The sequence below is a fragment of the Ammodytes marinus genome (genome assembly GCF_949987685.1).
Source record: "Ammodytes marinus genome assembly, chromosome: 12".
Taxonomy (NCBI): Eukaryota; Metazoa; Chordata; class Actinopteri; order Uranoscopiformes; family Ammodytidae; genus Ammodytes; species Ammodytes marinus.
Window position 1 is genome coordinate 4,558,364 of NC_137216.1, and position 22,700 is coordinate 4,581,063.

At 40.9% G+C, this 22,700-nt stretch overlaps 1 protein-coding gene across 3 annotated transcripts in view; it reads left to right on the forward strand.

The window, feature by feature from the left end:
* LOC307258513 (partitioning defective 3 homolog B-like) overlaps positions 1 to 22,700 on the forward strand; it is a 244,188-nt gene that overhangs the window by 154,319 nt on the left and 67,169 nt on the right. For all 3 annotated transcript variants that reach the window (XR_013845127.1, XM_080038071.1, XM_080038072.1), the window contains exons 22-23: positions 153 to 509; positions 17,510 to 17,627. Coding sequence is in view for 2 of the 3 variants with exons in the window: in XM_080038071.1 (XP_079894197.1) it covers positions 153 to 509; positions 17,510 to 17,627 (475 nt within the window). In the remaining variant the exon portion in view is untranslated. The remainder of the gene's footprint in view (positions 1 to 152; positions 510 to 17,509; positions 17,628 to 22,700) is intronic.

The window sequence follows — 22,700 nt, forward strand, 5'->3', positions numbered from 1 at the left end:
TACAGAGCCTAGGCTGTCTATCAACACCAGATTTACTTTGCCGGTGCACACACAGTTAGGACAGGTAGCTGATTGTGATGAGCTATTCACTGATGTTAGACTCTCCAGAATGTCTGACTCCTCTTTGAACTGGCTCCCTGTGTGTCCATCAGAATCGAGGCAGGGCATCCTGAGCTACAGCAGCAGAGTGCTGGGGCTCCGTATGCAGATGTGGAGGATGACGACGCAGACCCCAACTACGCCCGGATACAAACCTTCAGGGGCCGAGACATGGCTGCAGTGCCACAGCTACCGCCTCAGTCACCTCCCTACAGCACCATCCATCCAGCCCATGTCCGCTCACCTTCACCCCAGGGCCCCGCTGCCTTCATGGGGCACGGAAACCACGCTAACGACCCTGGAGCCATCCCTGACGATGACCCCATTGATAGGCTGTACGCCAAGGTCAATAAACGGGGAGCTGGAACTTCATCTCCATCTCCTACCGCCCCTGCTACTGCCAATGACAGGTGAGGCCATTACATTTAACCATAAGATCTGATTAAGTATTGGTTTAGTCTGTTTGATAAACCTACTGTAAGCTCCTGTCCTCTGACATGCCTGTTCACTTCCCAAGTGCAATATAATCTTGCTGATGCTGGGTATATGATCCTTTTTTTCACATCACCTGCCTCAATCAGGTGTATTGGGCACAGACTTGTGTGTGTGTGTGTGTGCGCGTGTGTGTGCGTGTGCGTGTGTAAGGGGGCCAGTGTGTGCGTTTAAGAGAGAGATAAAGACAGTCAGACAAAGAGGAAAGACTGAATTGTCTGTGTGTGTGTGTACTCACATGCCAACTGACATACATACTGTAGTTTGTGTGTGTGTGTGTGTGTGTGTGTGTGTGTGTGTGTGTGTGTGTGTGTGTGTGTGTGTGTGTGTCTTCTAGTGAAACGAAGAAGAAAGAATCCCTGCAGGGCTCACTGTGTTCCTCTCAGCTCCACACTCACTTACTGTTTACCTTTTAGTATGTCAGTCACAGCTCACTTAGTCCTCGATATATATCCACCAGTAAAGATATTTTCAGATAGACGCACATTCACCTTATTTCTGTAGCTGTCTTGAAGCAAGTCAAATAAAGCTGTCTGATGGACAGTTCCATGCTTCATAGGGAGCTTTTCTGACACTGTGTCTTTCTCCTATTTTCTCCTGCATGCATAAACAATGTTTCATTATGAAAAGTCAGCCCTCATTTGACCTTGGCTTCGAGGGAAGACTTCTTAAGGTTTTGTTTTAGGGTAAATTGCTAAAATGTTAATGTCAGCACATTCCCAGGTGTCGAAAACTATACCAAGGTCAAGTTTGAGACACCACTGTCTTAAAGCAAAGGCTACTTAAACCTAGAGTACCAAACAAGTCATTTGTTTGACTTACTTAAACTCTCAGTATGTCATTTTTTTTTAATTAAATTATTCACCTTCCAACTGCAGGTTTTCACACACATCCCATAATATGCTGTCCCCTACCACATAGTATACTTTGGATTATGTAAATAAATTAAGTAGTTTGCTTGGGATTTAAAGATTGCACTGATTAGATGTACGGACAACCAAATGAATCACAGTAGACTGGAGAAGAAGGAGGCCAAAGCAGCGCTGCAGAGACATAAGTCTCATTTTTTTTTAAATGAAAGCATCACATAATTGTTTCTGTAGATATGTGATATGTTATGAGCCAGTCCGAGGCCTCAGTTTCTAAATGGATGGATGGAGGGATGGATGGATGGATGGAGGGATGGATGGATGGATGGATGGATGGATAGATAGATACATAAATAAATTAATTCCCATGGGTTCAGTGAGGATTTTATTAAAGTAAAATCAGTCTGATATTGTCTTTGTGTTTTGCAAACCTATCTCCACGGCTACAGCAGTCCTGGCAGGTAATGCTGTACTTGTATCATCACTTCCTGGATGCTGATGATGCAGACAGAAGGAAGTCCAGGTATTGGCTGAAAGTAATCGATGGTGCCAAAAAGAGCAGATAGTGTGTGGGGTTGTGGGTGTGTGTGTGTGTGGCGGGGGGGTGACGCTGTGCTCCTGTGCTCCGAGGGAGGCCAGAGTACCGCTATGCATGTGGGAGACGGAGATAAACCAAATCGCTTAAGACCCCATTCCATCAGCGCCTCAGCAAAGCAAGGAAGCACGCTCACACACACACACGCACGCACGCACGCACGCACGCACGCACACACACACACACAGGAAAGAGTAATACAGTGATAAAAACACTGAAAAAATACAGCTCCCAAATGTACAATGACATGTGTGTTTGCAAACTGAATACAATATGTACAGTCCCCTCCATAAGTATCGGAACAGTGAGGCCAATTCCTTTATTTTTGCTGTAGACTGGAAACATTTGGGTTTGACACCAACAGATGAATATGAGACAATAGCTCAACATTTCAGCTTTCATTTCCAGGTATTCACATCTGGATCTGATACACAACTGACAAGATATAATTTTTTGAAAAGGAACACAACATTTTTAGGCAAGCAAAAGTATTGGAACAGATAGACTTTAAATGAATTAAAGTGAATAAACCGTAATATTTTGTCGCAAATACTTTGCTTGCAATAACTGCATCAAGCCTGTGACCCATTGACATCACAAAACGTTTGCATTCTTCTTTTGTGGTGCTTTTCCAGGCTTTCACCGCAGCCTCATTCAGTTGCTGTTTGTTTTGGGGGGTTACTCCCTTCGGTCTCCTCTTTAGCAGGTAAAATGCATGATCTATAGCGTTTAAGTCTGGAGATTGACTTGGCCAGTCTAAAACCTTCCATTTCTTGCCCCTGATGAACTCCTTTGTTGTTTTTGCAGTTTTTTTTAATCATTATCTTGCTGCATGATGGAGGATCTTCCAATCAGTTTGGTTGCATCTTTCTTTAAATTGGCAGACCGAATGTTTCTGTAGACTTCTAAGTTAATTTAGCTGCTGCCATCATGTGTTACTGTGTTGTTGTCAAGATGAACCTTTACCAAAGTGATGGAAAGGCTAAAGTTTGGAGAAAGAAAGGATCTACTCATGATCCCAAACATACAGGCTCATCTGTGAAACACGGTGGAGGCAATGTCATGGCTTGGGCTTGCATGGCTTCTTCTGGGACGGGCTCATTATTCTTCATTGATGATGTAACACATGATGGCAACAGCTAAATGAACTCAGAAGTTTACAGAAACATTTTGTCTGACAATCTGACAAACTTTGTGTTAGTACCAACCGCTCATTCATTTAGGAGTAAACACTGCAGTATAGTTTCGCTCTCGTGAAATTGTATACACGTTGCTTGGCAACGCCCTCGTCCCCCCGTAGCCTATATCACTCTCCCTTTTAGCTTTTCTTCATTGCATTTTCTTTTTTTTCTTTTATGGTTCAGCCCCGTTATCAGTCATTATGACGACAAATAACTGTCTCAAACAAGGCTCCCGCTCCCCTTCCCTCACCTGGAGGGATAGGCTTCTCAATTCACGTTGCAGCGCCACACTGAAATCTGCGACCAATACGGATATGTGACCATAGAGCATGCACGAGCGAACCGAAAATCGGACTGGGTGTGCGACCAGACCAAAAGCAGTAATACAAACTATATAAAAACGTCTTTCTTTGCACTGATGGTCTTGTTTGCTGTTAAAGGTAATTTATGATTATGAGAGGAAACATGAGGCTGTTTAAAAGATATTTAAATGTTACTCGTAGCCGCTTTAAGGGAGTAACCCCCTAACACAAACAGCAACTGAATGAGGCTGCGGTGAAAGCCTGTAAAAGCATCACAAAAGAAGAATGCAAAAGTTTGGTGACGTCAATGGGTCACAGGCTTGATGCAGTTATTGCAAGCAAAGGATTTGCGACAAATAGTACGTTTTATTCACTTTAATTTATTTAAAGTCTATCTGTTCCAATACTTTTGCTCGCCTAAAAATGTGGTGTTCCTTTACAAATAATGATATCTCCTCAGTTGTGTATCGGATCCAGATGTGAATACCTGGAAATGTAAGCTGAAATGTTGAGCTATTGTCTCATATTCATCTTTTGGTGTCAAACCCAAATGTTTCCAGTCTACAGCAAAAATAAGGGAATTGGCCTCACTGTTCCGATACTTATGGAGGGGACTGTACATAGACTGCTGCTGTCTGTTAGAAGGCAAGTCATGAATATTAAGAATGATTCAACAAGTCAAAGAACAAAACAGGCACTGCCTGGTCCATGATAATGTTGGATAATGATGGTAATGTAAGGGATGAAACGACACTGTCACTTCAAATGACCCTGCCCTCTCTGACTTGCAACTTCCCCCTGATACCATGAATGCTGCTGGAAAAAAACTGTGTACTCCGTCAATGGAAACAATATTAAGTTTAAGTGTGCCTTGATTGAGAAATATAACTCGTATATGGCGTATTTGTTGACCAGAACCCAGCAATTCATAATGCAGGCAGAACATATGTCAGCTTCTAGTACATGCCGTGTTGGCTACTTTGACAATGATTGTTGCATTAAGATTGCCTATACATTCTTATTAGAACAATGAGTTAATGTCTAATGTCTTTGTGCTTTGCCTGTGTTGTTTATGGTGCAATACGGGTTGCCAGATCACAAATGTACGAGTCAGAATATACCACTTTTGTCTTATATATATATTTGTTTTTATTAATTAACTGACTCTGAATCAGCAACATGCAACTGTTATTAAATGTGCTAGCCTATGCAGTCTGCTCTGTAAATTGTGCACCTCTGCTAATTTGAAAGCGCCTGTCGTAAATCTATCTGGAAATGAGTCCGAGCCAAATGCTAAAAAGCTCATAAATGCCAACTGTAATCTTGCAAATATGTAAGTATGTCTACAACCCATGAGCAACACAGAGCACATCGTCATTTAATAGGCCCTCTGCAGTTGCCCCCACTGAACATTATGCTTCAATCCCTGATGAACACCATAGTATAAATAACAGTAGCACCTTAGTTAGTGCATTGCTTGTGTAAGATAGCTTATGTACAGTATATTGTGCTTTGATAACACTTTACAATAAGGTACACAAAATTGTAGTAGCTACTACATACCTACTACATAGATATGTGTTACCTAATACATATGTTTTTTTTTTGTGCTACCTAACACACAGGTTTTTATTTGTGTGTTACCTACTACATAGGTTTTTTTGTGCTACCTAACACATAGGTTACCTAACACATTAGGTAACCTATGTGTAACCCATAGCAGGTAACCCATAGCACAAAAAAAAACCTAACACATAGGGTTTTTTTTGTGCTACCTAACACATAGGTAGCACAAAAAAAATCTATGTAGTAGGTAACACAAAAAAAAAACCCTATGTGTTAGGTAGCACAAAAAAAAACCCTATGTAGTAGGTAACACAAAAAAAACCTATGTAGTAGGTAACACATATCTATGTAGTAGGTATGTAGTAGCTACTACAATTGTGTGTACCTTATTGTAAAGTGTTACCTGATAACCTCTTGTCAGTTTATTTGGACAGCTGACAAGCCCAGCAGCAGCATGCGGCAAATTGCAAATGGTGTGGTGGGCGCACAATGGAGTCGATTATATTCCCCAATGTACATTTATGTGCCTGGCAGCACGGGTGCATTTTTGGGTGTGTTTCTGAGTGTTACGATTTTTTTTCTAGTTGTTTTTTGTTTATCAGCAGTTTGGCTTTAAACAGCTCTAATATGGAAGGACAGTTATTCAACCATACAACACAGCAATATATCACACTGTCTGCCACCTTTTAAACTTAGAGGGCACAGTCAGCTCTATTCCTTACGCATGGCAGATTTAAATGCAGACTCATTTAATAAAGCCATTACACAATAAAAGACACCACACCTTTGGTATAAAGATAACACGTTACAAGAAGGTTGGATGTTGCAGAGAGGAAACATATTCTGTTCTCTCACACACTGGCCCAAATAATCTACAGTATCACTTGTTCTATTGTATTTCCTGTCTCTTTCCACAAAGTAAAGTATTGCCTATGCCATTATCCGCCATAATAAAGCATCTTATTTTGAAAAATGTATGTGAAAAAAGCTGGCATCTGCACTAGCATCAGCAGGCTACTTTGATTTGATATCAGACACATCACTAGTTAACTAAACTACATTGTATTTATTTGAATATGCATTAAAATGAGTCATTTGCTGAAATGTACATTGATGTAGCTTAAAGGTCACATATTATGCTAAATGCACTTTTTAAATGTGTTCTAACATATCCATGGGTCCACTGTGTGCCTAGAGACTGCCAACATATAAAAAAATAACAAGCTCTCCTTTTCTCACTCTCCCCCTTTCTGAAACCCCCACCCCTCCCCCCCAATATACTCCAGTCAGAATTCTCCTCGTTTCTGACCTCACAAACTGGAAAGCCAGAAGCTTCCACTGTGCAGCCCACACCCCTATTTCTTATTGGTCCACGGCCCTGACAGACAGAGGGCGAGGCGTATCTGGCTTCGCTTCCGGACAGGGGGCGGGGGGAACTCAAAGATTGTATATTTACGAGGGGAGCTGCAGCTCTTTTTAAAAAATAGGCCATTGTGAGATTAGCTGAACATCAGCATAGTACAATAAATTATCTGAAAGTTTTTGTTCAGCAAACAATTAAAGAAAAACGTATTAGGGACCACTAAGACCATATAATATGGTGTATAATAGTACCGAAAAGTGTATAATATGGGAGCTTTAATGGCAACAGCTTCATATTATCATTGGGAAATAAAGTCTTCTTCCTATCTTTACTGAAACACTGGCCTTGTGTCATCATCTTCACCTTCATTCTCACTAGACTCTGTTTTTATAAAGGTACAGTAAGACTTTGGGATAAACAGTGTGGATGCAAGGCTAAATCTGAAAGGGAAAGAAATGCATGTTCTAAAGTGGTCAGATTAGCCTGTGGTTAGGGTCATTCCACCTCCTGCTGCTCCTCTCTGCCTGTGTCCATGTCTTTGCACAGATGGACAGAGCCTGAGCTCACATAGTGAAGGAAGTGTTGAGGAAACCAGGGGGAGAGAAGGATGCAAGCAAAGGAGCTCTTTACAAGATGTTCAAGTGGAGAGCAGGATTCTTTGTTCACCGTTTGCACACACACACACACACACACACACACACACACACACACACACACACACACACACACACACACACACACACATACACATGTATACATGTCTTAATTTCTTGTTTACTCACAGTTGGGATATTACACACACACACACACACACACACACACACACACAACGATAACTCATATTCTGAAGTGACCACCCAAGCCTTGGATGAGTGCCGGCCTTCCGTTTTCTTGAGTGCGTGGCCCCTCCCACTGTCGCCCATCCACTACCACCATACCAACCACCACCTAAACCTTCCAAGTGCCCCTTGCAGGTTACCATAACAACCAGGACCTCTGGCACTCCACCAATTAGAAACCAATCAGCCTGGAGAGACTAGAGTGGAGAGGGAGAGCTACTGTAGTGAATGAGTGAGAGACAAGTAGAGAGCAAATAACCAAAGAATGAATGAACTGAACAAAAAGAAGAGAAAAAAAGTGGACACTTAAGAAATATGAATAATGCACTAATATTTACTTAGAATGTTGCATGTGTTGAGGCTGTGCCAGAGGTGTTGATTCAACCCTCAAGTCATCGTCGTTGTCATGGTATTATTATAATACAAATACTTCTGACAACTTACATTATAATGTATAATGTAAGTTGTCAGAAGTACAACTTACATTATTTACGCCCTATGTATAGTACATAGGGCGTAAATGTTTGGCAATCGTATGTCTTTTTAACAAACAAGTGTATGACATAGTGCAAGAACTAACAGTTGACTTTTTTTTTTTTTTTTACAAACGTCTTAGACAAATAAGACAATGAGAGAGAGAGAGAGAGACACAGACACACACACACACACACACACACACACACACACACACACACAGAGCGACAGAGAGACAGAGAGAGGCTTTCTTTCCTCCATGTAAATTAATCAGACATTCTCTCAGCTCAATAAGTACAACGCGCACACACACACACACACACACACAGACACAGAGGTATATGGCTTTATTATTTATTTTGTATTACTCACACAGTTGTAGATACACACTGTCTTACCTAACACACCTCTCATGCACACACTGTGGAAGGAGCTTTTAGGGATTGCCAGGTTGGTCTTATCATAAATGTCATTTCTTTTGATGGGGTGTGGACTAGTGTGTGTGTGTGTGTGTAGTGGGAAGTGTATCTATGCTAGAGTGTGATGGTTGCATGAGTTTTGCACTAATGAGCTTTAAAGCAAATAACATAAGTCACAACGTAAAATCAATTGCAATGAATGACTGTCCTTCTTGGTTTAAGTAGCTTAAACAACCCATCCCATTCCAAACCTACTGCAGATGTCTTGAAATGAACAACTTGCTGTTTCCTTAATCCTAAATAACTAGTTTAACTAGTATTCACTTAAAAACTGCATGCAACGACTGATTTTGTCATTTCTATGAAGACTTGATATACATACCAAGGCAAGTTGCATTATTATGGAAAGTCTGTGAAAAGAAATGAGGAATCTTTCAGCTATTTCCAGAAAATGAGAGAAATAACTCAAATTCAAGGAGCAGGGCGGATATAGGAGAGAGGTTTGGAGTGTTTTCTTGCTAAAGGGAGGTAACATGGAAGGTTAAGTGGGATTAGGATTAAAGAGGAAAGAAGGCTAAAGAAAGAAAAGTGAAGGGGGTGAAACACAAGAGAGGCAGAGAGAAGAATGAGCGCTTGGAGCCGCAGGAACAAAGTGCAGAGAGGAAGTGTTGAAGAAAAGGAGGGATTTCATTCCACAAGCAAGAAGAGAGAGGGAGATAGAGTTGAGAAAATGGAGGAGAAAGGTTAGAGAAAGAAGGGGAAAAGAGAAGAGGTGCGACCTGAAGAGATTTGGGGGAAAAGATTAAAGTTATAGTGCGGAACTTCTGTCGCAATGATGAGTAATTATAACAACACTGTCGGTGCATGAGAGAAGCCTTTGGTGATCGCACATTGATGTTATACCTTCCGCAGTATGTCCAGGGGTTTTTCTTAGCAGTACAACTAAAACATTTCTTGGGCGCGTCTTGGGATTCTTCTGAGCGCCTAGACCTGTGCCAGTGTCAGGGGGGGTCGACACCAGTTTGTTAACGCTGCCATACTGAGACATACAGAGAAAGTTGTGGATCCAATAGGCTTAATCAACTTTGTGTTCAACTCGTTTGGCAATGGTTTGAATGCAACCAACATTAATTTATATATGAACAAAGTTACGCACTGTAGCTTTAAGGGTGTGTGTGTGGAGATGAACATATGAAAGAGAAAGATTATTTTGGAAGACATAATAAGTGGTCCAAATGTTGTGGACTGAAAAGAGAGAAGAGTGGACCAAAATAATTGCGGGAACGAGAAAGGTGGTTCAACTACTGAAGATAAAAGGAGAGAAAGAAGAGGTAGCGAGGGATTGAGAGGGGCAGAGAGGATAAGTGGATGTTTTGGGATAATTCAACAGAGAAGATGGGGGACGAGGTGGACGGGGGTAGGGACATGCAAGGACAATTAGAACGGGGCTGGATCAGAGAATGTCCAGGGCCACAGGGGCAAATTAGACGAGATGAGAGAAGGAGATGGAAAAAAAAGCAAAGGGATAAACTAAACTAAAGATGCTGGGAGTAGAGAGAATGTGGAGAGGAATAAAGGGAGGAATGAGAAGAGGTGGGGGAGGAGGGGTGTGGGTCACAGATGGAGGGGGCTTACGAGAAAAAAGGTCCAGACTAGAGCGTGTGTTTTCCGGACTCAAAAGTGTGTGATTCAGCTTTGCAAATGAGGAAAAGCTCTCAAGAGGCACTCCGTCTATGCTCCGGCCCTTCCTCCCCCCCACCCCCCCCCCCCTCTTGCTCTCTTTGCTTCAATACGCCCTTTATAGGTCTCTCTCGTCCCTGTTGCACCCTCTTCCTCTCATTTATGATTTCCGCCTCTCGTATTTGCACAAGGAGTTCGTCTGAATGAAAGATAAATTCCATGCAAAGGACATCCGCCCGTCGATGGAGCACGCACACAAGCCAAAGGACACATGGGCACATAGACATCCGGCTCTTAGAAGGACACACACCGACAGATGGACTCTCTAAACATTTGGAGAGACCAAACAGTTCAGTTGCAGCTCTGGACATTGTTCAGCTTATTAGCCATCTATATAGATGTCCAACACCTTTTTTCATATGATCAGGATTAGAGAAAAGACAATAGAAATTGCTCAAACATTAACCTGTGGCCAGGTAACATGCACTCTCCCTATTTTTTTTTGTGTATATTGTACGTCTCAGTTTTATTTGGCAGAGACATATTCAGTGCATTCCTTTTATCGTTGTCTTTTTCAGAATCAGAATGGGCTTTATTGGCCAGGTTTGCGTAAACAAACAAGGACTTTGACATGGTAACCATTTGCTCTCAAAGTACAACATACTAAACATATATTTAAAAAAAAATGCTGTTTAGAAACAGTATTATAAATTTACAAAAAGCGAACCGATGCACAACAACAATTCAAGAGAGGGCAGAAATGGTGCCATGCCAGTCAGTCAGTGATTGAGATTTAAATACAAATATATAAGGTAAGAGATTTAAGATTGAATATAAATATAGTGCAAGGCAGATCAGTGCAATGGCAATGTTAACAATATTGGAAAAAAAAAAAAAAATATATATATATATATATATATACATGTATATATATATATATATACTGTATATACATACACATGGGGTACAGCAACAATGGACTTTGTTCAGCAGGTGTTGCTCTCCTCCTTTAACATGTGTGAAAGGGTTACTCGATTTTGTTTGTACAATCATTTTAATTAATTATTATAAGAAGTAACTTGTTGTGTATAGTCATATCTTTAGTTTTCCATCCATTTACTATGCCATTGCCTTTTAGGGAGTTAATCCACTATGTGCACCACGCTTTTCTCAATGATTTACTGACCGTTAAAAATCAGTTTGGATCAAGTCTGGATCATGGATGATGTATGGCCATTATTAATGTAGAAATGCTACTGACTTCTGTTGACATCAGATAACCTTGAAAGTGCCACCACACATTATAGAAAAAAAATCAAAGTCCATGTGTTCGCGATGAAAATGAAGGGGACACACTCTGGGTAAGGTCAGGGTGAGTTTTTATGGTTGACATTTGGTTTATATTCGGTTAAGGTAAGGGCTGTGATGTTGCTCAATTAAATCTAATGAAGTCACCCCAGTTGAGTTGAGTCCACATAGAGTCAAGTGTAAAATGGCCAAGTGGTAGTTTACGTAACACTGTCAAAAATGTAGGAAGCTGTTACATTGTTCTTTGGTGCCAAAGCCTGGCCCCTTTGTCAGTAGACACACCCATCATGTTTTCTCTTGGAGAGCCTGCACAGTTCTCCTCTTTGTTCTGTTTACAACGCTAATATAGCCTGTACACGGCTCTAATTTAGCCCATTTATCTTTGTTTATCCTGCTTCTTTTCCTGTGCATTGACTAAAACATACAAATAGTAACCACATTTTTCTCCTTACCTTAACCAAATAGTTTTCGTCTCGTAGCCCTGCTGGCAATCACAAACAGCCAACTTGTACTGAAGATACATTGAGTATCAAAGGGACACCACAAGACCTGTGATCTATGTTAGCCTGGGCTGCTTGGGCTTTCTCTTGGTTGAAGCTTCTGATGCCAGTAGAAATTATACAGTGGGTTCAAGTGAGTGATGACAATAGATGGACAATGGTTAACAAAGGGTCATTGTGATCAGTAATTGTCTGCTCATTAACGTACATCTTGCAAGGCCATCTCTACCGCAGAGCTGTACGCTCAATGAAAGAACAGAAAAAGGCTAATGCAAAGCCTATTCAGTACATAGACACGGCAAACCATCTCACTTCAGTTCCCAAACATAATAGCCATTAGCCAATAAAAGGAGTTAAACAGAATTGCAGTGGGAACAATGTCTAAACAAATCATACATTAGTCTTTGTCGTTACTAGAAGTTAGATTAAAAAAATTCACTTTTGATCAAAAGCTTTGCTGTAGGTATCACTCACGGGACAGCTGTTATCCTTGTGTTTGAGTATGAATCCAGCTTTAGAGAGATGCCCTCCACAGCTCTTGTGTTTGTGTTTTTGGCTGAGGCATTAGGCAAACAGGCCTCCTGCCAGGCACACATGGCTGTTAAAGTCAAAGGGGAATGTTTTTCCAGACAGCCTGCCTACACGATGTTATGCCAGCCAGTTTACCACCTGTAGCGCCTTACCCTGTCTCCCTAGAAAGCCTTGTCTAAATAATGTTATGCCACATCATTTTCAATCTGTAAAATACACACACACACACACACACACACACACACACACACACACACACACACACACACACACACACACACACACACACACACACACACACACACACTGATTGTCATGAGGATTGGATGGCAGCCTCCTCTGCCACTGCAAGTGTGTCTCTCTCTCTCTCTCTCTCTCTCTCTCTCTCTCTCTCTCTCTCTCTCTCACACACACACACACACAGGCATTCAGACAGCTAGTCTGATAGATGTCACAGGAGTCGCTATAGCGCTAATTACTCCCTGTGCTAAGACGGCCGCCGCGTTAGGAGCGGTGTCATATCTAGTCAGCTACATTTCAAAAACACGTGTCACTTCCTGTTAGCCCATGGAGAGAAAGAGAGCGCCAGCACATACATATCACACACCCAACCCAACTGTATTAGCACTGGTTTTTTTTTCCTACGTTGTTTTACTGTCTATTCTTGTCCATTCCATTTCTCCCCCTCTGACCCACCTGCCAGCATTGGTGATCTTTTGTTGTCAAACTTCATTAGCGGAGACAGGAGCTAATTAGCGCCCGGCACCAGCTTGGAGGATTAGCAGGGCAGAAGTTGATGTAAGCGAAGAACGACAGAGATATGGAGATATGGAGGGAGGGAAGAGGAGGAGGAGAGCAGATGATGGAGAGATTAAGATGGAGTGAGAGGGGGAGGATGGATGGATGGTGTCGAAGGCAGGCATGGAAACGACAGCCGAGTTGATTACCTGCATAAACTGCGGAGGCTAGAAACGAGACGATCGAGCGAGTGAGTGAGAAAAAAGACGAATGGGAGGCGCGCTGAATTGAAAATAGATTGTGGAGAAAGAGCACGCAGAAATGTGAATATTTTCCCACTCCAAATGAGTCACTGTAGAGGGAAACACATTTTAAAATAGAATTGAACGCACCGCAGAAATGTCAAAATGACAGAATGTATAACATAAAGAAGGTTGATATCCATGTCAACACATGAGGAGGGGACAATAGCTCACATTGATTAAGTCGTTTTTGTCACCTGTGTGTGTGTGTGTGTGTGTGTGTGTGGGTGTGTGTGTGTGTGTGTGTGTGTGTGTGTGTGTGTGTGTGTGTGTGTGTGTGTGTGTGTGTGTGTGTGTGTGTGTGTGTGTGTGTGTGTGTGTGTGTGTTTCTTTAAGTGAGAGCAAACAGCCGAGTGAAAGCCGAGATACAAGATACAGGCGAGAGAGCGAGATAATGCATTGACCTGTGTCCGTTGTTGTGATCTACTTGATCCTTGTAAGACACAGCCGATAACGATCCTCCGCTCCACAGCTAGACACCAGGGAGAGACCACACAGACCAGCATGCATTTAAGAAGAAAAAAAAACTACAATTCCCTATTCCCTTGTCATCAGTCAGTACTAAACTACATTTCCTCTGTTGTGCTCCCTCACAGTAATCGACTCTGTCCTGTGTCCTGTCTTTACCAAGAGATCATACCAGCCTAAATACAAGAGAATATCTTCTTAGTGTTTTTTTAAATATAATTTCAAATACATGAATAGTCATAAGATCATGTTTAATTGAATTTAATGAAGTTGCATTAAGTTTTTTTCATTGCTGTGTGTATCGTTGGCTAAAGAAGTAGATTTGAGAGTTACTGCCTTAGTACTTCCATTGTGAATGTCAAGGTTCATTTTTATGTTTCATTGACAAAAGGTAAAACCATGTGTTAGTGTGACATTTCTGAAGCTTTGAAAAAGAAAAAAATGTATTGCTGGCAGCATTGATCAGCATCAGCGGGTTGCAAAGCCACACTTGGCATACTTTCCTCAGAAGGTGAAGGGGCCATTTAATATACACTGTGTACTAGTGTGTGCCATCTCTTACGCGTTTCAATCAATCGCTGTTTATGTTTTCAACCGCCATTGATTTTTTTCCTTTCCAAATGGCTAATATGACTTTTTGTTTGCGCTAATGAAAGGAAATGCTATACTTTACCACTTGAGGTTTTTATTCAGAAGGTCAACATCCCTGCCAATGGGTTGCATTTTGTAAACCTTTTCTCATCTTTCTTCCTTCCCAGAATCCAACATTGACACGTAACCTGTCTCTCTCTCACACACATTGGAATAGTTTGATAGCAACAAAGATCCCTTTTACTCCATTTGATGTTGGATTTGAACACGTCCTTGGAAGAGATGTCAGTAGGCTATCTTATCAAAAAAAAGCTTTTTCATATGTTCCTGTACATAGCTTCTCCTAACACACACTCTCACACATTAGCACACCCGTCATAAATCAGACTGAGCCCAGAGGTCTGAATGACATATTTCCCCTGTGCCACGTCTTAAGAGGAGGCCATACATCAACCGTCTGTTTGTCCATCACTGTGTGTGTGTGTGTGTGTGTGCGTGTGTGTGTGCGTGTGCGTGTGTGTGTGCGTACCAGTCCTTTGACCATGTTGTGTCAGATTTATGAATCCTTACAGCTCAAAGTCATCCGTTAGAGAAAGAGAGCACTGAAGAGCATTTGCCCGACATGGATTTTCACTCTTTATTTTTGTTCTACTGTTTCTATTGTATCCATATCTCCATAGGTCCCTTCCTTTGTTTTGTATATTTCCCTTTTTTCTGATGGGAGGAAAATACCAAATATATCATCCGGTAGATATGGAAAATAACGTTGTATTTATTTTGATACAAGCGTTGGTGTTGGTTATGGATATGGATTTGCCACATCACCCAGCATGTCTTTTTCAATAATTGATGTTGTTATTAAGTCTGCTTCACACTGAAGCAGGCTGATAATGCCTCCTCAAGGTAATGTAGGCATTAAAGTTTAAATAAATACAGCATCTCTCCAACAATTTAACCCTAGGTTATGTTGTCCTGAATGGATTGTGTGTGTGCATGATTTGACAGATCTCACATCATGTCATTAATAATTGATGTTAAATATACGACCTATGATCCCATTTCCCACCCTGTCCTTGCTTAATGTCTTACTTTTAGACAGAGATCCCAAAACAGATTAAAATCAAGCAAAATAAAGTGATGTAAAGGTTGTTGCTATAAGAAATAGTACCTTTGAGAACCAAGCGTGTAAATATGTATAGGCTTTAATGACGACTTATTCCTTTACTGTGAACATTGATATATGTATTTGGGCGTCTCCCACCATGTGATTAATGCTACAGAAGTCTTAATTATTAATAGCAGCATTATTAACTACGTCGAGTTTTCGATTCTGATTTTAAACATTTATAGAATTATTATTGGTCTGACAGAGCAAGAGCAAGAGATTGATCTCCCCGGGCGTGTGTCTGCGAGAGTGCATGCTTACCCCAATGTGCGTGCTCGCTTCTGTGTATGTGTGTGTGTGTGTGTGTGTGTGTGTGTGTGTGTGTGTGTGTGTGTGTGTGTGTGTGTGTGTGTGTGTGTGTGTGTGTGTGTGTGTGTGTGAGAGAAAGGGAGAGAGGAGTCTGTTGCTGGACTGAAGTGTAGGTTTAGTAGGTATATGCTTTATTTTGAAATTCCTTATTGTTTTTGCCTTGCATTTTTTAACCAAATGTTTTTAAAGCCTAAACTAATTAAAGAAATAAAACATGTCAGTTACATGAACAAAGAGTCAACTGTATCACATACAGAACACTGCCATGCCATTGGCTTACTACACCATGAAGCAGTCCTAGTGCTGTTTATACAACCACAAAGTCAAGTCATACAGGTCTGTCCTTTTTATGGCCTACTTGTTTCTCTTAAACTAATCAATTTCCTCCTTGTGCTGTGGTCATGGAACTATTTGCATAAATGTGTGTGTGAGTGTTCTGTTATGTCTTTGTTTATCATATGCATTTATTCCTGAGCTCGCCCTCTGCCTTTTTATGTGCAGTCATAAATCGTATAAAGTACCTTTTGTGTGTGTGTGTGTGTGTGTGTATGTGTGTGTGTGTGTGTGTGTGTGTGTGTGTGTGTGTGTGTGTGTGTGTGTGTGTGTGTGTGTGTGTGTGTGTGTGTGTGTGTGTGTGTGTGTGTGTGTGTGTGTGTGTGTAAATCTGTGAAGATTAAAATAAATGGTGTGTACATTTTGCCACTCTATTCTCCCAGGCCCTCAATAAAGCAGAGGAAAGGGTGATCTGGTGTGTGTGTGTGTGTGTGTGTGTGTGTGTGTGTGTGTGTGTGTGTGTGTGTGTCAGTCAGTCAGTGAGTGTAATTGCTTGTGTGTTTGATATGCATATCATCTGGACCTCTTTGACACAAATCATTTCTACTCCGATGCATAAACATTACACAGAACAGCAGCGATCATTTTCCAACATACCTGTGTGTGTGTGTGTGTGTGTGTGTGTATATACAGTATATATATATATATATATGTGTATATCTGCTTGCTTATCTGCCATAGCAACTTGAACGTGCCACATCATTGTTTAACTAGTTGCTGGGCCTTTATTAGCATACTTATGGTATTTGACATGATGTAATAAAGTGCAACATTTTGTTCCTGACGGCTTTGGAGACGGTGTGTCTGTGTGTTTTCATAAATCTCTTGACGGTGTGTCGATGGCTTTTTCCTCCTTCCATCATCTTGGTTCATGAAAATGAACACTGCAATTCTAATGGTGCATTCTGGTACATGTGTGTAGGGTATGACTTTTCAAATGTCCATTATACGTGTGTGTGTGTGTGTGTGTGTGTGTGTGTGTGTGTGTGTGTGTGTGTGTGTGTGTGTGTGCGTGTGTGCATGACTCACTGTGGTGCCCAGGGTTGAGTGTTGACATGTGATATATATATAGTATACCTCTGTGGACAGAGAGAAAGAATATTTACGTGATTGATGTTTTTATTTTCTTTACGTCACAAGAGAAAAATAAACGCAGATTAAGATCAGAACGATGAAGCCAGAACGATTGAGAGATTGATCTTTGTGTGTGTGTGTGTGTGTGTGTGTGTGTGTTTATGTGTGTGTATGCGTGTCTGTGTGTCAATTATCCACATTCACCTCCGTTGTTTAAAATCTTAATGAACCCAGTTGCATTTTTGTTCTTTTTCTTTTTAGAATAATCTAAATGCTTATTTCTCAAAGCCAATGTTTTCTTTGTGTGGCAGTGTGGACCGCATCCAGCAGCTGAGAAGAGAATACCAGCAGGCAAGGAGAGAAGGAATGGTGCCTCCATATGAAGAAGTGGACCTGCGGCGCAGAGCACATGACAACGATGCACACAGGGTGAGGGGCTACGACACACACACACACACACACACGAGAAGAAGCTTCATAATCTCCTATCTGAAGAATGTCCTGGCAGTCGAACATCAGGTTGTCCTCTCATGAGATAACCGAGTTATGCTTTGTGTACACACCAGCATCTCTGTACTGTGTGTGTGTGTGTGTGTGTGTGTGTGTGTGTGTGTGTGTGTGTGTGTGTGTGTGTGTGTGTGTGTGTGTGTGTGTGTGTGTGTGTGTGTGTGTGTGTGTGTGCGTGTCAGGCGCTTATGTGTATCAGGCGCTTGTGAGTTCTCCTATTCCCTATCAGAATGATCCCTGCTTTCATTGCGTTGTGTAGTGATCAAGTCCCTTTAGCTGTCAGTAGCCAGGTGCTCTTTGACGTGACTGTCTCCTGCAGGCATACAGCTGATAGCGCTGCTGCTATCACACACTGTTCACTGAATATGAGACACAGAGGAGATAAGTAGAGGTCTTTCTCACTTGTGATCCCGCAGCTGTACTGTTTTGTAGATCACAAATGCATGATCTGGTCCTATTCAGAGCGCAAACTGGATGAGTCAAGTAGAAGGAATCTCAAAAATACTGTATGCCTTTTGTAATAATGTTTAGATTGCTAATAAGGACCCACCTCCCACACTGGTCCCAGGTGTCACCCTGCATTGACTGCTGCTGATGTCGATAAGCAATTTAAATGAATGCTTGTATTAAATTAAAAAAAATTACATGACTGTAAAAGTTACAGTTTGTCTTTTCAGTAAAAAAAACACACACATGCACACACCCACACACACACACCCAAACACACATACACACACACACACACACACACACACACACACACACACACACAGTGCCTGGTCACCTGGGGCCGTAGTCACAAAACATTTTAAGGCTAAGAGTAGGTCCTAACATGCTGATTTTAGGAGTAACTCTCAAAAATAAGGGGCGTTTCACTCCTAATTTTAGGACTCCTAACTTTTCAAGATAAGTGTAATTCACAAAGCATTTCAGCGCTAAAACTAGCTCCTAAATCTATGAAAAGCTAGGACTCACAGACAAACCATTTAATGGCATTTTGGAGAGATTTAATGATAGTGAGCTTTATAAAAGGTACCTTAATAGCTGTAAGGGTTTAATGATCTTAGTAAAGCTATGTTTATATATATATATATATATATATATATATATATATATATATATATATATATATATATATATATATATATATATATATATATATATATATATATATATATATATATATATATATATATATATATATATATATATATATATATATGATTTTATTCAGGACACATGAAGATCCATAGTACAATGTATAAAAAATAGACTCAATACATAAATAACAACAAAAAGCACACCAATGCATGCAGAAAGTATAGACACATTTATATTAATTATAATCATATAAAAAAATATTTATTAAGTTCCTTTTCCTGCAGTTGCTTTGGGTTTACGATGCACTGAAAGTTACTGTTGGTGTCACGTTTGGGTTTAATTTCCTACTAGAGTAGGCCTATAGCCTATGTGGCGCTTCGCTGCATCTCCTCCGTTCCACAGGTCCGCTGTCTGTATAGGTACGCGTCTCGCCTTTTTCCTTCTGCATGCACTTTACGATTTCGCCGGCTGTTGTTTCTAAATTGTCAATTTCCTGGTTTGTCGCTGTCTGGCTAGTGCTGCATAGTCCGCCGTTGAGAGAAATACAGTGAGAGTGCATGGCGTGCAGCTGTTCAATGAGGATATTTTTTTCGATTCAAATCAATGTAAAATTTAAAATGAATAGACCTAGCCTATGTGGTGCTATTGTAGGTTAATAGTGAACGAATGTGTGGGAAACCCTGCAGTATCTTGGTTTCATGTAAACCCCGCCCCCTTATCTTAGCTTAGGAGTCCCTCCCATTCCTTAGGAAAAGTTGGTCTTATCAGCTTTGTGAATAGGTTTTAAGAAATGACTCCTTACTAAGAACTTTTAGTGCTCCTTAGGAGTACTCTTAGTGCTAAGATAAAATGTGTTGTGAATACGGCCCCTGAAGTCTCGCTGACATAAGCTTCCATGGCTGTTTGAGGAAACCAGAAAATCACCTACATGTCTAACTACATGTCTTCACGCTGACAGGTAAAGTGAATCTGCTGTGATGGACAGCACAGTTTAACCACTGCACCATGATCTCCATCAGAGTCAGAAGTTTCCTTTATCTCAGTGCCACGATACTGTCAGACCTCATCATGGTGTAATTAAAGGAAGAAGCTATAACTCACAACAACCATTAGTATACCTGACCCTCACAGGCTATATTTAGTTATCTCTGAATGAACCTACACCGATGAGTAAGATTGTATAAAGTTCCCTCTGTGTGTGTGTGTGTGTGTGTGTGTGTGTGTGTGTGTGTGTGTGAGTAGTTTTGAGTAAGATTGTTCTGGATCATAATGGCTGTGAAGTACCAGGCTTTGGTCTGTAGCTCTGGCTGTGGAATAGCTTGAAGAGCAAGGGTGGAAGATCTTTTTTTCTTTTTTTTTTTTTTACCTTTATTTATACAGGTATATCTTTGACATAGGTGCCAGGCCATGCAGTGCTTTAAAACAAATGAGTGGTAACAGTTAGTTTAAAATAGGTTTCATTTTGATCCCATCTTGTAGTTTAGTTGTTGTCCTCAGTGCCTTACCATACTGTAGCTTTCAGTTTAGTGACATGATGAGTAAAGTTTAAATCATTTAGCTCGATGTCAGAAAATGTATCAGATAGTTCTTATAGTCATAGTCAATAGTCAAGCATTCTCTGTGTCTGGCTGTCCAGGTGTATGTGATACTAAAATGAATTTATTTGGGTTTTAGTACTGTTGGATAAAAGCATAAATGTAAAGCCTCTCCCTTGGGTTTTACATGATACCCTGATAGACAATGGATGTGCTAGACTATATGGTTAATCAATAAACACATTGGTAGATTCATTCCTCATCCCTGAAAGTCATCCTAAACCGCGGACCTCAGTAGTTTATTCAAAACAAATGTTTGGCTCTGGAGCGTGGCTGGAGTAAAGAGAGTGTGTGAGAGAGAGTTGTATGTAACAAATGACTGAACCCCACAATGAAGGATTCAGTAATGTAGCGCCTTTGTCACTGTAGCCAAACAGTGTGTGTTATCCAGAGTTCTACTTGGCTCGCTCTAATTCAGATCTTAAAGTCATTTGGTTTTGTGAGCAGCCCGGGGGCACTCTCCTTTCCCCCCTGCGATCAATAGCCAACCCATTACACCGTCCTGTGCCTCCAAATGAGAACAACTTTGTTGTTGTTGTTTAGAAAGCGGAGAGGGAGCGCAATTAGCATGCTTCAGAGGTGGAAATGAAGTTTGAAGTTTCAAAGTAAAAGAAAAAATTCATAATAATGATAATCTAAAGAAAACCAGGCCAGTAGCAGTTGCCACAGTGCCTAACAAGCCCCCCTCATTATGGATGATGCATTTATTAATTAGAGCACAGGCCATTATTTACCTAACTGGCTTTCTGTTAAAAGGGTACAGGGAGAAGTAATGCTTATGGAGGTGAGCCGATGGCACACTAATTCAATTCCACTTTTATTGGTTTGTTTTGTTTCTCCTTTTAGACGTTTTTATGTATTTATTTGTTAGGGATGTACGGAATAACTATGAAAAGTAAAAAAGAAACTTGTGAAGTGGAGGGAGAGGGAAGGAGTGAGAGGAAAAAAAGAGAAAGGGAGGGAGAGTTCCTAACGTAGTGTTGCCACAGTGTACCGACTTTGTATTTTTTTCTCCCCCCCTAAGGCTCCATTACCATCTTATTGATTCATGGTTATGGGTTAGCTGTCTCCGCTAGCAAAATTATGTTTGCCTTAAAAACAATTATCAAGCAACAAAAGCCACGGCACAAGTTTGTTTCCAAGTGAGTGCATTGTGTGTGTGTGTGTGTGTGTGTGTGTGTGTGTGTGTGTGTGTGTGTGTGTGTGTGTGTGTGTGTGTGTGTGTGTGTGTTTTCAGACGACAACAAACAACAGACTTTCTCCCTGAGGAGAAGGGGGAACTAAATCAACAACAGGGTGCTGTTTCTGTTGTCACATACAGTACAGCACACTCACATTCACACACAATCCTACACAGAGAGTACGGAAGCCAATTGTTATATTGTGTGGGCTGTGTGGCACTGCCTTTATTATAGGTTTCAATCATAATGAAAAGCTCTCATGTAGTTTTTTTTCCTGTACTTATGGCTTAGAATATTTGTGTTCATTTACAGTTAGTCATTGAATTACTAATGGCGTTTTGAAGAGTGATACAAAAGGAACATGCCTGGAATATTTAGAACATGCTGCATAGGGCTACTACTGTCTGCTATAACGTTTTCTAAGTTGAGGGAAATCTGGATCTACTTTTATGCGATCTGTCATGAGACCAACGTTTTGGACAAAAGTTAGTTTTTCTTTCAATCTTGAAATGGAAATGAAAAAGTCTCCCAACTGTGGGTGTGTAACCTAATACTGTTACAATAGCTACACTGTGCGCTCCCCTGTATCTGAAGGGGGGATGACACAACTAGCAACTCATCGGGAAAAATGTTCTGGTTTTGTCTGGCTAAAATATCTAAGTCAACACTCAGCCCGACACCACAATTATTTGGCAAACGAGAAAAATTGTGTCAGCTTGTCCGCTGGGTGAAAAGTGTTTTTATTCCGTTTCCAACCAATAGCAGTCGACGTTAGGACAAGACAGTGACTCATCGCTTTCTCTTTCTCCATAATTCAAAACCCCCTTTTTTACAATTCCCGTCAGTGGCCTGTTATTTAAAAGAACAAAACGTGCTTATATACACTGGTGATGAACTTCAGCTGAGTGGCAGTGGTGTCAGCAGACCACGAGCTCTTGTATGAATTTATTCTAGATAATTCTATGAGAGCCAACCAAAATAAATACATCATCGTAGTCAAATAGGTTTTTGTCAAGGGGAGATGACAAACTGCAACAATTTTGTTTTGTGAACTTTATTGACACATTTATTATGTAGCAAAGCTGATATCACCTACTTTTAGTCAGCATACAAAGCTA